Source organism: Emys orbicularis, chromosome 1, assembly GCF_028017835.1.
Source record: "Emys orbicularis isolate rEmyOrb1 chromosome 1, rEmyOrb1.hap1, whole genome shotgun sequence".
NCBI classification, from domain to species: Eukaryota; Metazoa; Chordata; order Testudines; family Emydidae; genus Emys; species Emys orbicularis.
This window is the reverse complement of record NC_088683.1, coordinates 99,687,138-99,703,690: the sequence shown is the minus strand read 5'-3', so window position 1 is coordinate 99,703,690 and position 16,553 is coordinate 99,687,138. Positions and strand designations below refer to the sequence as shown.

The following is a 16,553-nucleotide window of genomic DNA, read 5'->3' as shown; positions in this document are numbered from 1 at the left end:
CCTCCCTACTCCTTCCCCATCTCAAAAACCCCACCAAATCATCTGACCCTTGTTTCTAGCAGGAAAGCCATTCTGACAAAGGATGGGGCAATCTCAAAGCAGAAGGCTGGCAATTTCCATTCTGTAGCCCCCCAACTATCCAACAGATTTTTACGGAGAAGAAAACCAAGTCCGGAGACATGAAAGAAACACCAGGTCTCAACCCCAGAAAGGCTGCCTTTCCCCATATTTATTTCTGGTTTACTCTGAATGGTCAGGAAACAGTCACAAGGGGGAAAAAAAAATCTCATCTCTCACTTTCTCTCCATCTTCCAGTCTGCGGGATTCTAGGCATCAGGGTGTTTCCGGACTAAAAGAAACCCCACAGAGGCTAAGCAAGTTGCTATACCCAAGGCCCTCACACTAGTGAGTGAAAGGTTTCCACCTTCTCTCTGTACAGTCGGTGGAATGAGTTTGCCAGTATGTGGAATGGGGCTTCGATGTTCTCCATCTCCTTCTGTAAAGAGAGAAGAGAGGATGTGAAAAACGGATGGAGGAAGCATTGAACTATTTCTACTCTTAACTGCTCAATAAACCCCCCCACGATTAAATGATAAAGGATTGTAACAGAGCCCCCAAAAGAGAATTCGCCCACTTCCACAGATGGAGAAGAGAGAAGACACTCACCACTGATGTCTCACAATATTGTAGGCCATGGATCTCAGCCCACTCCTGTGCCTGTTTCTGCTCCACAACTCGTCGACCAATCAGGTCTGTTTTATTTCCCACTAAAACACCTACAAAAAATGTGAAACAAAGGAAAAGAAAAAAGAAATGCTGAATTGTTAGCAATAAATACCAGAAAACCTGGTGGGTGAGTTAGAAAACGGGAGGAAAAAAATTGAATTGCTAGACTATGGCTGCTTAAAGAAGGTGCTAGAGAGGACAGCAAGGAACTCACCTGGAATATGCACTTCCCTGGTCTGTCTTACTAACAGACTGGGTGAGTTGGAGGAAGCCATGCCTGGCTTGGATTTAAGATAATGCTTTATGCCACATGTCAATGGGAAGAGACGCTGCCATAAAACATGAGAATGGGTGCAAAGAATCTCACCATCTCCTACCTGGAAGGTGCATTCCAAGTGTCCGTGCCCTCAGCTTCTCCAGCCACTTGGCACAGTTGTTGAAAGACTGTTCATTGGTGACATCATACACAATACACAGGGCATTGGGCTGCTCCCACTGTACATCAAGAGGGAGATATTGTCAGCTCTAGTGAAACTGATGAGGCCAATGGTCAATACATCCCCAGAGAAGAAGTGTCTGTACAGGAAATACATTCCAGGACAGGAATAAAAGGAGTCTGATATAATGAGACCTCACGCTCAATTAGCTGACCCTATGCATCAAAATTAGATGATACAATGGAAAGGTCTCTAATGTAGGGGGGACAGGGACACACTTGCTGGAGTGTGAAAAGTCAAGGGCAGTTCTATGTCCCATTAGAAGGCAGAGTCTCAGTGGAACAGAAAGATCAGGCTGAAGGCAAAAATCTGATATACTAGAATTGGCAAAATGGAAGTTCCTCTAAAAACGCCCATAAAAAAACAAAAACATCCACACAGTTATCGCAGTTTAGTATTCCCATTTCTTTTTAAGAGCGAAAGGAGCTTCCTCTGGGATCCCACCTCCCTTCCTTTGGAACAGATTCCCTACAGTATTGTTCCAAGTTTCAGAAAGTAAAGGAATAGGGGTCATAGGTAACCGAGAGGAGTTTCTCCCACTCAGGCCAAGGCTTGCTACATCTGTCAGACTGGGTAGCTCAGATCCTTTTCACAGCAAAAGCACCTCTTTAGGAACAAGAAGACTATTACATGATACTTACCAGTTTCTCCATCATCTCAGAAAATAGTTCTTTCCCCGCTGAGTCAAAAAGGAAGAGTTCCTGAAAGCAGAAAGAAGGTTTTAGCATGGAAGACCATGAAAAGGATCTGGGGATTATAGTGGATCACAAACAGAATATGAGTCAGCAGTGTGATGCAGTTGAAAAAAAAAGGCTAATATCACTCTGGGGTGTATTAACAGGGATGCTGTTTGTAAGACATAGGAGGTAGCTGTCCCTCGGTACAGTGAGGCCTCAGCTGGAGTATTGTGCCCAGAGAAGAGCAACAAAGATGATAACAGGTTTAGAAAACCTGACTATGAAGAAAGGTTAAAGAAACTGGGCATGTTTAGTCTTGAGAAAAGAAGACTGAGGGGGGGGGGACCTGATAACAGTCTTCAAATATGTTAAGGATTGTTATAAAGAAGACGGTGATCAATTGTTCTCCGTGTCCACTGAAGGTAGGACAAGAAGCAATGGGCTTAATCTGCAGCAAGGGAGATTTAGGTTAGATATTAGGAAAAACTGGCTTAACTACCCTTGTAGTTAGAAGTAGAACAAGCTTCCAAGGGAGGCTGTGGAATCCTCATCATTGGAGGTTTTTAGGAACAGGTTGGACCAACGCTTGTCAGGGATGGTCTAGATTAACGTGGTCCTGCCACAGCACAGGGAATTAACTTGATGATCTCTTGAGGTCCCTTCCAGTCCTACATTTCTATGATTCTATGTGGGGAAAGGTTTGGGAGGTGTATACTAGAAGCTGTCACACTTGCTTCTTGTACAACCACAGCAACATAGCCTCATGCCTCAGTGGCTAAGCTCACAGCCTCCACAGTGCACCTAGCCCAGAGGGCAAGTGCAAAGCAGTAGCTGGATTTCCTGCATAAACAGTGAAAAGGTCTACGCCGCAGTGCACCAGGCCTGGTCTCCACTCCAAGCACCAACTAGATCTGTGGAACAAGAGACTGGGATGCTAACCTGAGTATACCTATATCTTAATGGTAGTGCAGAGCATTAACACATAGCATTCTGGAAAGGGTTCAGTCTCCACTGTTCTAGGGAATTGGAATTATACCTGGGTATCCTACATGGCAGTGCAGGGCCCTAACTGGATTGCTGAGAGCTTCAGTTTAAAAAGTCATGTTGCAGTTGAATATGTAAACATGTATGTTTTAAAAATAAGTTATCACTGGAAAAAATCAGCTATTGTGCATAATTATTTTAATTTATTATTTGAATTATTTTAGCACATGAGCAGTGTATCAGGTTTCCAACTTAATATTCAGGTAAACCTCGGGTGAGTCCATCCAAGGGAATGAGACATATCAGACATCCACGTAATAGATGGACTGTGTGCTCTGAAGATCTCCTTCTGTCCCTATTTGTGACACAGTAGGGCTCACCACACTATCACTTGTCTCTGGAACAGATACAGTCTTCACCAACAGTTCCACGCCCGTCGTCTGTCAAGCAGAACCAGGAAAACATTGATCAGCAGGGATTGTAGAGGCCTGTCCACTTACACACTATGCTCTAGGGTGCAGCAATCATCTTAGATCACCAGAATACCATCAAACTGAGACTGTGGAGAACCAACTTCACAATAACACTTCCTAAAGTCCTAACGACAAACTTTCTTACATGTTGTATGCAGTATTTTTGTAGCTGTGTTGGTCCCAGGATATTAGACAGACAGGGTGGGTGAGGTAATATCTTCTATTGCACCAACTTCTGGTGGTGAGACAAACAAGCTTTTGAGCTTATACAGAGCTCTTCTTCAGGATCTTGTCTCTCTAAACTTTCTTACAGTCAAAGATACTGTCAACCCCTAGAGACTTGCTCACATGGGGAAAGGCGATGGAAAAGAACTAGCCTCTGGAGATTTGCTCACATACCAGGATATTGGTTGACAACTTCGGATCTAGAGCTGGATCAATACTCACTGGTTCCTCTCTGCTTGGCTGCTCCAAAACATCCCCCTGAATCCTCTGCACTGACCATGTGATCCTTCACAGGTACTTTGCTGCAGCTGGCACATAGGATTCTGGGGTCCTCTTTTTATGCCTCTTCCACTTTCTCTCCCCCTCCCCCAGCCTCTTTTCCTTTTTGTCTCTTCTATTTCTATTCTCCAGTTTTCCTTTTGGTCTTTATTTCAATGTATAACACATGTGACAGGACTTATTTTTCATCCTGCTTCTGTACACCTATCACCATTAATATTTTTTATATGGAAGGGCTGCAAACTGCATCCTCTTCCTCTTGGAATGGTTTCTTTAGATTTCAAGAGCTTGGGGCCATGGAGCATATTTTCATGTTTGTATAGTGAAGAGCATACATTTCACACTCAGATATTCTACTTGGAGTAAGAAGCTTCCTCCTGCAGCAAGCCATTTTCCCTTGGAGCTCCCTGAAAATGGGAAATTGTCTAAGACCCCACTAGCTTGTGAAAATTCTGATACAGAAGGAAACTATCGCAATTAGTTTACTCTGTGTTAAACTTTGAAGCCAACTCCCTAGGTATATGGAAATCTACTATGATGCTAGTCAGCTTCTCTTTACAACCTGGTGTCTATAAGTATTTTGAAAGAAAACCCTACTAGACACCCCCTTTAACGCATCCGTGTAAAGGTCTGTCAATAGCTAAAACCAGCCCTCAATAATTCATCCTGCTTGGCGTTTCCTATTCCTCACTCATGGAGTTTTAGAGAAGTCACTCGATGGCAGACTGAGCCTGGTGTCCTCCCTCAATCCCTGTCCTGGATGTATCATCCCACAAAACTTACCAGTGTGTAGTTTTTCTGGAAATGAGCTCCATCATTGCAGAACATCTGGGCCAGGGCACTCTTCCCTACTGCTGAGTCACCTGCATGGCCAAAGCACTTTGTTTAGTTGTGGATGGACAATCTCATTTCCCCTCCCTTCAATCCTGTTCCCACCAAATCCCCCAAACAACTTTTGGTTACCTGCATTTGCAATTTTACTCATACCAGTCACTACAGGCAAGACAGCCAGAAAAATCAATAGGACAATTGTCTAAGTGGTGAAATGAGTGTGGCTATTGCATGTGCAGAGCTGGCTTTAGGTGTCTACAATATCCATGGCTGAGAGGTCCCTAAACATCAGGGCAGACTTGCCATTTGTTCTGAAATTCACAGGTCAGTCCTGTATCCTTTCTAGCATGGACAATTAAAGATTCCCAAACCTACTCAGGCATACCTTAATGTGAAGACAAAAAACTGTGGACTAGGATGGGAGAAGGGGCTGTGATAGGAGACCTTCCTCTCTCAAGATTACATATCTTCCAAAATCCAAATATGTTTGTGGGACGATCAGGTCATTCATGCTACTGGAGAATTGCAAGAGGGTGGCAGTGTTCTCCTATGAACCCTCCCCCACTTAGCAGGGGTTGCCCTGGGAGATGCTAAGCAACTCCTGCTGCAGATGGTTTGTTAGCTCCATCCTGGACATAAGGGAAGTGAGTGTCACTCTCTAGAGCGAAAAGGCCTCCTGATTCATACCCATAAAAGCTGGGTGCAGGGACAATAGGGAGATGGCTTGTGCTGCCCCTATTTTGGGGTTGCCAGGTGCTGGTTTGGCCCCCGAGTGTAGGTTACCCCCCAGGGCTGCCCTAATTTAGACTCCTGCTGTAATAGTCCCTATGGGCCATAGCAGTGGCACCGAATTGCTGGATCTTAAGAATGCACAGGCTACTCCCTGGAACACGCTCTACAACAGGACCTCCTGTGAAGCTGGCATAGAGCTGTCCTGATGTTCCCACAGGATATACTCCTACTTTCCTCCTCCTTTGTGCTGGCCTACCCAGTGCAAAGGGTCTAGAGGTCTAGGCTGAACAGTTCATAAGGAGGGATTCTAGGAAGCAACCAAGCCTGGAATTAATATTTTGTGTTGAGTTACTTTGTTAATAAAGCTGAATCCAGGAAGGGGGTAAGTTTTGACCTTACCATAGTGTGTACACACTGTGTTTTGAGACAGAGTGGGAAAGCTACACATATATCTGGAGCAGGAGAGTATTCTGGGTAGTGACACTTGCTCACAGAATCATAGGCCAAATTTAGCCCTGCAGTAAATATATTTAATACTAGTAGCTGAAAGCCTATGCTATTGCATGGGTATACTTCATAGTCATGTGTGTAAAAAAAAAAAAAAAAGCTGAAAATGGAGCTCGTTTCATGAGCTGTGTTGCAACGAGCAAGGGTGCTATTTGTACATGTTCCCAAAGTTTGTGCTCACACCTGCTCCACCTCTTTGTTACCCCAAGTAGCTGTTATTCCCACCTTCTCTGATTAGCTGTCACATTCGGACTGCCACAGAACCTTTGGACTCCAACTTTCCACCTGGTTCTCACAGGGACCAGTGCTGACTGAACCTGGTGATATTCTGAACAAGAGCTCTCAACCATGCTTGTAGCGGTTTCCTTTGCTTCACACTGAAGTCTAGAATGTCTGCTGAATCAGAGTCACAATCTTGAAATCCTATTATATAGATAGCGGTACCTGCTTATACTAGGGCTGAATTGGGTCCACAAATTAAGATGGAAATGCCCTGTAAGGTCATGGAGTTCACTTCACAACAGCTTCTTAAGAAGGCAGTACATGAACCAATAAAGTTTGAGAACCGCTGATCTAGTTCAACCTTGACCAATTCAGGATTGTTCCCTACAGTATGTTCTCTTGTGCTTTGACCAGTCTATTGTTTCCCTGGGGAGGCTAATGCATAGTTTAATAGACCATAATAGACCATGTTTCATGACACGATGCTTCTTCACACCCTGTCCCAAACTGCAGAAAGTTCTTTTGTTTCCACCTCTCAGTGCAAATTCTTATCTAATTTGGTATCTTATTTCAGACTGATTGCCCCATTAGTGAGACAAGGTAGGTGAGAGAATAGCTTTTATTGTACCAGCTTCTGATGGTGAGAGACAAGTTTTCCAACTTACACAGAAGTCTTCTTCAGGACCTGAAGAAGAGCTCTGTATATGCGCCAAAGCTTGTCTCTCTCACCCTGGGCTCAGCGGACACAGTTCTTAAGAAAAATTAAGCCTGAATTTAATGCAACTGGAAAAGTAAACTATGTACATTGATTTGTTGCTCTGCCCTTTGAGTACTAATTCTATTTCATGTATTGAAACAGGATTATTGGATCGTTTAGCAGCAGTGTTGGGAAAATAAATTGTTTTGTGAGGGTACAAAAGGAACAGAAGCTGGGCCAATAAGATATTACCTCACCCATCTTGTCTCACTAATATCCTGAGACCAACAACAACACTGCATGCCCCATTAGTGACATTCTTCTCTTCCCTTGCTCCATTCTTTCCCCTCACTCCAATCCACCATTATACTTTTTTATTACAGTAATTTAATATTGCCTGCCTTTTTCCTTTAGTTTGGTCCCATCTTTCCACCATTGCTCCCTGTGCTATTCCTAATGTTACTAATTCCATTGCCCTCCAGTACCTTCCCCATTTCTCTAAAAAAAAAAAAATCAAATGCTGTTTACCACCCTATTTAAATACACTCCCTTCACCGTCTAACTACTGCCCTATCCTTAACCTTCCCTTTTTCTCAGCAATTAGCTCACAACAATATTCTTGACTGTAAATCTTCCCTGGAAATAATAAAGGAATCATTGTGCATCGTATAGTTAACAATCTCCTTCTTTCTGCTAATGAACACTCTTTTTCTCTTTTCATTCTCCTTGACCTCTGTGCAACTCTCAGCAATGTAAGCCACTCTCTCCTCCACATGAGTAGGTACATGTGAGTTTTTTGTTCCCTCCTCTGATGTTTATGCTCCTACCTAATTGTGTTATTTCTCCCCCTTTAATTCATTGTGGCTCCTCTTCTGTGTTAAGACCCTTCCCCTTCGAAGGTTCCTGAAGCCAGCAGGGAAGTGAGAATCTTTCATTTTACCTAGCCCCTTTCATCATGGACATAAATTGGGGAAACATGGGGGGTGTTACCTCCCCCCTCCCCAAACTGCAAGCCTCAGCAGGCATGGAATTTGCACCCCATGCATGACCCTGTTGGTTTGGCTAGAGCTGCCTCCCCCCCCCCCAAATAGAAGTGAAACTACACCTATGCCTTTCAGTCATCTTATCTCTACATTTGATGTCTTGCTTCTATTATGTTTGATAGCATTCAACTGTACATATGTCTTAACCTTCCACAGTCTGTCATGGCCAAACCAACTTGCAGCTTTACCTCAGCCTCTTTCAGGTTAACTTGTGCTTCTCTTGAGCAAGAGCAGCCTCCTCGGACACATCTGCCTTTCTTTTACTTTCAACTTGACTAACACCATACTTTTTTTCTTGTATGAAATCATGGAATCATCCTTATTCCTGACATAATTTTTATTTTCATCACTAATGGGAATGCTCCTACTTATTTCATGAAGCTGGTCTTGGCTCCCTGCTCCGCTTCTCTTGCCCTTCCTGTCACATCATCTTTCCATTGTTGTGAAGAGAGCTTTCTCTTTGATCCTGCATCTTTTTTTCCCACTGGCTCTCCATCATATTTCATCTGAAAACATCCTCTTCTTCATCTGTACCTCTCAGTTCGTTACCCGCTGCTTTTTATAGACTGTAGTTAAATACAGTTGTAACTGAAGTACAACTGGTATGAAGGCTGCTGTACAAAATGAAGCAGTGTTGTTGAGGCACTCTGATCTAGTGGACAGGGCACTGGACAGGGAGTCAGGAAACCTGGGATCTGTTCACTGCTCTACTAGTGACCTTGGGCAAATCACTTCCCCTATCTGTGCCCCATTCCACTGTATCTATTTAGACAGCAAGTTGTTTGGGCCAGGGACTGTCTCTATTTGCATGCACGGCACCTAGTGCAATGCAGCCCTGATCTCACCTAATGGGCACTTGGGCTGCTACCATAATATAAATAACAGCTAACACTAACAATATGGCGAGAGATCATTGTAGGCTTGGCAAGACAGTCAATTGCCTGGTCAAATAACATCAATTCACTGGTCAGCTGACCACATAGCATTTGGCCACTGTCAACTACTGCAGCAGGAGGTGGTGGTCTATCTTTTTCATTTGAGTGCTGGGGCAATTTTTCCCTTGCATTGTTCGGAGTTAAAATAACTCAGCTGAGTAACTTCATTTTTGCGAGTAGGTCTAAGTATGTAGGGCTCCTGGAGATCACAGAGTCTTGCTGTCTTTCATTACCGTTCTCATAAATCAGTGTTTTAAAACATTGGACCATTTTGGCCATTACTCGACCCCTCAGCTGACCCATTATTTTGGGTCAGGAGGAACGGCCAACCCCATGGACTCTAGCCAGGCTTAATTTGTAATGAAAGAGGTGCTGTGGCTCAAGCAATTATTTTACATTTATAGCTGATGTAGCAAACCCTGAGGTGCCGGGGCTCAGTCCTGGCACAAATTAAGCACTAGACTCAAGATGACAAGCTCACCTGTCAGGATGCACTTTGCAGCTAGTTTCACCATGCTCTGTGCTGCCACAAGGGGAACCGGGGACTGTTCCCGGGGGGTCACGGCGATGATGACTGAAGCCCTGTCTCAAGGGAGAGACCCCAGGGTGCTGGAGCCTGTGGGGGAAAAGAGTCTTAAACAATCACCAAAGGGCTGAGCAGGGGCGAGTCAGCAGGTGGGACCTGTGTGAGGTGGGACTTGAAAGCCCCAGCTGGGGGGGCAGCGGGTCCTAATGGGCATGGGGGGGGTGCAGAGGGGGAGGGCAGGTCTCGAGGGGGCAGGTTCCAAGGGGAGTGGGGTGCAGAGGGGGGTGGAGAGGGTGGGCTCTGAAGGGGAGGGTGTTGAGGGGGGCAGGTTCCAAGGGGAGTGGGGTGCAGAGGGGGAGGGTGGGCTCTGAAGGGGAGGGTGTTGGGGGGTTGGGCTCCGAGGGGAGTGGGGTGCAGAGAGGGTGCGGGGGGAAGACGGGCTCTGAAGGGGAGAGGGTGCAGAGGTGGAGGGGGGCAGGCTCTGAGGGGAGTGGGGTGCGGGGGGAGCGCAGGCTCTGAAGGGAAGGGGGTGCAGAGGTGGATGGGGGCGGGCTCCGAGGGGAGTGGGGTGCAGGGGGGAGGATGGGCTCTGAAGGGGAGGGTGTTGAGGGGGGGCGGGCTCCGAGGGGAGTGGGGTGCGGGGGGGGGCGGGCAGGGGGTGCAGAGGTGGATGGGGCGGGCTCTGAGGAGAGTGGGGTGTGGGGGGGAGGGTATGCTCTGAAGGGGAGGGGGTTGGGGCGGTGGGCTCCGAGGGGAGTGGGGTGCGGGGAGGAGGACGGGCTCTGAAGGGGAGGGGGTGCAGAGGTGGAGGGGGGCAGGCTCCGAGGGGAGTGGGGTGGAGCGTGGGCTCTGAAGGGAAGGGGGTGCAGAGGTGGAGGGGGGCGGGCTGCGAGGGGAGTGGGGTGCGGGGGGGAGGACGGGCTCTGAAGGGGAGGGGGTGTAGAGATGGAGGGGGCGGGCTCCGAGGAGAGTGGGGTGCGGGGGGGAGGACGGGCTCTGAAGGGGAGGGGGTGTAGAGATGGAGGGGGCGGGCTCCGAGGAGAGTGGGGTGCGGGGGGGAGGACGGGCTCTGAAGGGGAGGGGGTGTAGAGATGGAGGGGGCGGGCTCCGAGGGGAGTGGGGTGCGGGGGGGGGCGGGCAGGGGGTGCAGAGGTGGAGGGGGCGGGCTGCGAGGGGAGTGGGGTGCGGGGGGGAGCGTGGGCTCTGAAGGGAAGGGGGTGCAGAGGTGGATGGGGGCGGGCTCCGAGGCGAGTGGGGTGCAGAGGGAGAGGCAGGTCCCTGCGGGGTGCGGAGGGTGACGGGGAAGGGGCGCAGAGGTGGAGGGGGGCGGCCTCCGAGGGGAGTGGGGTGCGGGGGGGAGCGCGGCCCCACCGGCTATTCGAACTCGGGCAGCATCGCAGGCTCCGCAGCCCTGTCCCCACCACCGGCGCTTCCCTAGCAACGCTCCATCCTCGCTCAGCCACCGCCCTCCTTGGGGACGGCCCCCTTCTTTGACACGCGATTGGCTGGTGGTGCTGTCCATCCACCGGCCTCTCGGGCTGCTATTGACTCCCTTCCATTGGGCTCCATCTTTTGGGAACTCGGCGTCGGCGTCCTCGATACTCTGAGGCCATTGGTTCAGGAATATACTTGTCATTGGGTATGAGTCTGTCAATCGAAAGAAATGCCCCGCCCATTGCGAGGGACAAGCGGCCTGAGGCAGGCGATGAAGTCATTAACGCTGCAGTTCTGGGTGTGTGCGCGTGCGCTCAGGTTGTTTCTACCCAGCAACTAATGACATTTACTGGAACCTCTTTTTGATTGGACAGACCACGGCGGCCCGTACTATCTAGGCGGAATTATTCTATAGGGAGGGTTAGGGAAAAGCGCGACGCCCAGAAAGATACGGACTAGCAGTACTTACCAAAATGAGGCACAACTTCCTGGCAGCGTTCTGAGGGAAAGAGCGGGAAAAAAACTATTTTAACTGCCTACGCCCTTCGGTACATAATGGGCTCTTCCACGCTTCTCGTTCACTCAACGCCGGGTTAACTGAGTTAATCGCGCATGCGCACTATCATCTTCCCTCTAACTCGGCTCCCTCCGGCTTTCGTTCTCCGCGCCTGGGGCAGCGCGTGCTTTCCCTGGGTTCTTCAGCCGGCCCTCGGCCTCGTGTGGGCGTGCAGCCCCCGTGGGGGGCAGGCATGCCTGTGCGAGCAGTGACAGCCAGCCACAAGTCAGTGCTGGGGCAGGGAGTGCCTCACGCTGTAGGTAACGCCAAGTGAGAAAGAGGAGAAGGGTGTGATTAAATCGCTCACCATGGCTGGCTTCCCGCCCACCCCTGCATCCTCCAGTTCATGCCCTCCCATCGCTTCCACTGCCTCCCTAGCCACTCTGCCTCTGTTGTCAGCTGCCCTGGCTTCCACTCCGTCGCTCACCGGTCTCCATCTCCTCCCACCTGTGTGTTGTTGCCCCTCGCTGGCTTTGTGATGGTAAAAATTTAAAAACCAGATGATGATCATGTAGCCATACGATAAGTCTCTTTCCATTCCACTGGTATTTCGTGAGGCTAGTAAACACCAGCTATGAAAGTTACGTATTTTAAAATTAGCAGGTCTGCATAACTTGCATCCAAGAGTTTTAAAAGCTGGCTGAGGAGGTCGCTCGACTGTTAATACTGATTTTCAATAAGTTTGGAAACCCCGGGAAGTTCCAGAAGACTGGAAGGAAGCTAATGTTGTGCCAATATTTAAAAAAGATAAACAAGTTGTCCCAGATTATGGAGAACTCCTTTAACGAAGCCAGGGAGGATCTGTAATGATGTCCATGAGATTTATTGATCATGTCTATAGTGCAGTAGAATCCACCCAGCATTCATTGATGTCCCAAAGATCTACACCACCCAATGTTGGGATCAAGTGTGCTAGTTGGGATGGATTATTTGGCGACAGGTTTTTTGGCTGTTCCAAAGTCCTAGTCAAGAATCTAGAAGGGACATTCTCAGAGTATTACACTATCCATCCTTTGTCACCTTTGCAAGTTTTCTATCCACCACATGATCCTCTGTCCCATTCATTAGCTTCCTATCTATGTCTGAATGTTAGAACTCTTCGTGGACTTGCTGCCCTCTGTCTCTTTCTCTCTTCCCTTTGCCCAGTCACTCTATTCCTTCAGTTTTACCTCTTTTCATCTCTTTGACTCTTCACAGGTGGAAGCTGTTCTTTCACTTGTATTGTCAATGGTAGTTTAAGGCCTATGTGGGCCCTATAATCCAAGCAGGTGCTCATGCCTGTGCTTGCTGTTAGCTGTCCATAGTCTTCTCTTGAGTACAGCAGAGCACTAATAACTGCTCCCTGCTCTGCAGTCTTCTCTCTCCCCCTTTCTCTTCCTGAACATGTGGAGGAGAAAGAGAAAAGGAGCCCAAGGAAAAAAACAAGTGGGGGAAGAGGGGATTCCTGCATCCTCCCATCAGTCAACAAGGAGGCTGGTTGGATTGAGTCCCCATTCAGCATTTCCTCCTTACTTTCTTTCTGTCTTTTCTCCACCTATGAGGCAGGAATGGGGAGTAGCAGGCTCCCTCTTGAAAAATGAAAGAGGGAAAGAACACCCCACCCAGCAGCTATAAGAGGCCCTGTTATCTGCAGTAATATAACTCCTCAGCTCCTGTTTTGATATCAGGTAGGAAGACGTGAGTAACTAAGGGAATTGGGACTGTCAGTAGTCATGTCAACAGATAGCCTATGCTTTGCCTGTGGAGCAGGAGGTGGGCCACACTTCGTCAGGCAGGCTGCAGAAAGCATGGATGATGGGACTGCAGGTGAGTAGGAGCAGTGGTAGTAAAGTAAGGTTTTTAATTCTGAGGACTGAGCCAAGGACATAGGTGGCCTAGTCTCAGAGATAAAGTGAAGTCTGTCTTGTGGACTGAGAGGAAGCTGGTATCATCCTAGGTAATCTTATGAAGAAGGAGAGATCAGAGTGTGGTTGCAGGGAGTCTAATGGGGAGACAAGACTAAAGTAGGGTTCTGGGGACATTACTGAGTAGGAGGTGGAAGACTTAAGCGACCTGATTCTGGAGTGGATGGGAAAGATACAAGAGCCTAGTGTTCCTATGCAGAGGCCTTAACCAGGGAAGTGGGAAACTCTTGATTTAAAACAAAATTGTTTTATTATATTTATTTATATTACAGCATCACCCAATGACCGTAATCAGATCAGGGCCCCAACATGCTGGGCACTGTAAGTAAACATATAGTAAGAAGTGATCCTTGTCCCAAAGAGTTTAAGTTAAGCACGCACATAAATGTATGCATGTCCAAAATGACTTCAGCAATATCTGGATTACTTATACCTTTTTCACTCTAGTCAATTTGGTCATAGGCCTGGGTATAGTACAGAAGCTGCACTGGTGGTCTTGTTTAATGATCTCTTCTTGGTGATGGAGGAAGATCAAGTATCCCTGCTGTTTCTTTTAGATCTGTAGCTACCTTTGATGCCATTGACCATGAGTATTTACTGATTCACCTGTAGGCATTTGAAGTGGTGTACAGGAACTGACATAGGTTTTATTGATGCAGCTACATGAATAAATGGGCTCACTTTAGCGTGGCACTTTCCCTTTCTTTTTATTTGATCTCAGAGGTTGTATTAGACAGCTGTTCATCTGCTCAGAGGGCTGTCTTGTGGACTTCTACGAGATTGCATTTTGTCACCCCTCTTGTGCAAACTATAGACAAGGCCGTTAGTAAGGAAGTACGAGTTACGATGCCTCAATATACTGATGATGCCTAGCTCCATATTTCTCTCTCTTCAAGTTCTAATCCTGCCTGGGCAGTAGGGTTATTTACTCAATATCTAATAGAGATTGAGGCATGGGTGAAAGCTAGCTAGCTGAGAACCAGTGGAAAGAGAGATGATTATAGGGTGGGGGAAGCAGTCAGAGTATTAGTGGCAGTGATATCAGCACTTTTGATTGTCTTGACATGTATGCCATGTGGTTCTATGGTATAAAAGTTGGATGGGTGGGTGGGATCCACAAAGGGAGTTAGGTGTCACAATGCTGAGTGTCGTAGCACCTAATTTTGAGGTGCTTAGAAAATCCCAGGAACAAAACTGTGATCCACAGAGCCTGAGTTAGGCACTTGGGCTCCCTCTGCAATGAATGGGGAGAGGCAGGTGCCTAGAATGTGATCCACAAAAGCCAGCACACTAGGCGGGGAGCAAGCCAATGGGAGATGCTGATGAGAGGGGTGTGTCCTAAGCCCTGCCCCTCTCTCAGGGATAGATGCCCAAATCTGGGCTGCAGGGGGGTGCCTGTCTCTGCTTAGTGATCCACAAACAAGAAGAACCCGCTGCCTGGAGTCAGGTGGCTTTGGCACCCAAGCTGTTTCTTGCAGAAATGAATTAGGTGCCTACCTTGCTCCCTGCAAAATGGCTGGAGGAGGAGCTGAGCTTATAACTTTTAGCCCACTCAGTCACCTGGGATGTGGGAAACCCAGGTTCTATTCCCTCTTCTCCTGCTAGAGGGAGAGAGCATTTGAACAGGGGTTTTCCATGATTGTGGTCTAAGCGCTGAGCTATGGCATAGTCATGGGCGGTGGGTGAAGCTTCCCTTCGGGAGGCTAGCCCCCTGCCCTGCTTCTTCCGGCCGAGGCCATGCCCCTGCTCACTGCTCTCACTCACCCCCGTGGCGGGGGGGCTGAGAGATTGGTCAGGGCCATGGGGTGGGGGTGGTGTCGAGGCCTGGGACTGCAGTGGAGCTGTTGGCCCTGACCAGAACTCCAAGCCCGGAGCCCCTCCCCCGTTTGTCCCCTTTCACCTGTGGCCCCGCCCCCACTCCACCTCTTTCCTCCAGGCCCCACCCACCATTCACTCTTCCCCCCTCACCCACTGCTGCCCCAAGACCGGAAAAGCTGCCATCAGAAGCTGTCTTCTCCACACCGTATCGGTTAATCAACAGGTGTTTGAAAATGACGAATCTTTACCAGAAGCATATGCAATGATTTATGGCCTAAGCTATTAAAAGTAAATTCAGAAGACCTACCGAAGGCAACCAAGCTGCCAGGCTTGTTAACATCCCAATCCTCTGAAGGAGCAACAGAAAAGAAAATAGAAACATTAGGAATAGTTGGCTCAAGGAGGCAACTGTCCAGACTGGCAATACTGCCCCTTGGAAGGTCTGATTCCACCTCTGATATAAACCAAGAAACCCAGAGGCGAATGGAATGAAAACCAAGCTTCACAGCCAGGATATGCACGGAGACCCATGTCAAAGGAGTAAAATCAATTAAATGAACCCGTTTTATTACACCTGCTGCAATAAGGGAAGAGACAAGACTCCTAGAAACAAAACTAGGAATCCTTATGTCAGAGTTATAAACGAGGGAGCCCAGGGAACTCCAGCTCCCTATCCTGTGACCTCAGCTTAAAAAAATCTCCAGTTGGGTAACATCTCAAAATTGAGGCAGCCACGGTCCACCAAAAAAAGTTCCTGATCAAAACCCCAACCCCTATCTGCTGAAGTAAAGCAAAGGCCTTTTGCTTCTAAGGAAAAGGCTCATCTCCAAATAATGGCTGCAGAGACTGTAACCAAAAAGTAGCGACTCTTCTCAAAAGATCAAGGAGACCTTCTACAACAGATATAAAATATTCTGCCTCAATGATGCCATACCAGAAAAAGTCCAAAAGAAACTTCTGAACTTTTTCTAAAAAAAGGCAATTAAATTATTAATGACTAGCACCTGCTCTCGAAAGGAGAGTCGAGACAAACACCATTTCCACCTTTGTAACCTCCTCTCTAACTTTTCCATGACTCCTTCCCAATTCCAACCCCAAATATCAGTCCTAGCATAATTCCCAGTGCTTCAAGCCTCAGCTCCACAGTAGCACCCCTGACCCCCACCTGCGCCCCAACCCCCTGCTCCACCCTGATCCCCTTCCCGCCCTCCGAACTCATTGATCCCAGCCCGGGGCACCCTCCTGCACCCCAAATCCCTCATCCCCAGCCCCACCCCAGAGCCCGCACCCCCTCCTGTGCCCCAACCCCCTGCCCCAGCCCTGATTGCCCGCCCTCTGACCTTTTTGGTCCCAGCCCACAGCACCCTCCTGCACTCCAAACCCCTCATCCCCAGTCCCACCCCAGAGCCCGCACCTCTCCCCCCCAGCACCCAAGCCCCTACCCCAGCCGGAACCCTCACTCCCTCCCGCATCCCAACCCACTGCCT

The 16,553-nt window shown here is 48.2% G+C and overlaps 1 protein-coding gene across 3 annotated transcripts; it reads right to left on the bottom strand.

Moving 5' to 3' along the window:
* Positions 1 to 198: 198 nt before the first annotated feature.
* On the bottom strand, positions 199 to 11,352 carry IFT27 (intraflagellar transport 27). 3 transcript variants are annotated; one of them, XM_065419790.1, is made up of 8 exons: positions 11,258 to 11,352; positions 9,310 to 9,444; positions 4,645 to 4,724; positions 3,265 to 3,324; positions 1,865 to 1,924; positions 1,104 to 1,221; positions 667 to 776; positions 199 to 496 (listed from the first exon to the last, which is right to left on the bottom strand). In XM_065419790.1, the coding sequence occupies exons 2-8, from the start codon at positions 9,341 to 9,343 to the stop codon at positions 398 to 400; spliced, it is 561 nt and encodes a 186-aa protein (XP_065275862.1). In that variant the 5' UTR covers positions 9,344 to 9,444; positions 11,258 to 11,352; the 3' UTR covers positions 199 to 397. The 3 variants fall into 3 exon arrangements, with proteins under 3 accessions (XP_065275862.1, XP_065275853.1, XP_065275870.1); XM_065419781.1 differs by lacking the exon at positions 11,258 to 11,352 and adding an exon at positions 10,726 to 10,807; XM_065419798.1 differs by lacking the exons at positions 3,265 to 3,324; positions 11,258 to 11,352 and adding an exon at positions 10,726 to 10,807.
* Positions 11,353 to 16,553: the final 5,201 nt, after the last annotated feature.

What these genes read in the sequence shown, in the direction of transcription:
- IFT27 (XM_065419790.1), bottom strand. Translation starts at nt 9,343, where the DNA reads ATGGTGAAACTAGCTGCAAAGTGCATCCTGACAG. An exon ending in TCCAGAAAAACTACACACTG is followed by an intron (nt 3,325 to 4,644) that starts GTAAGTTTTGTG and finishes TCTGCTTGACAG; the next exon opens with ACGACGGGCGTGGAACTGTT. An exon ending in CAGAGACAAGTGATAGTGTG is followed by an intron (nt 1,925 to 3,264) that starts GTGAGCCCTACT and finishes TTCTGCTTTCAG; the next exon opens with GAACTCTTCCTTTTTGACTC.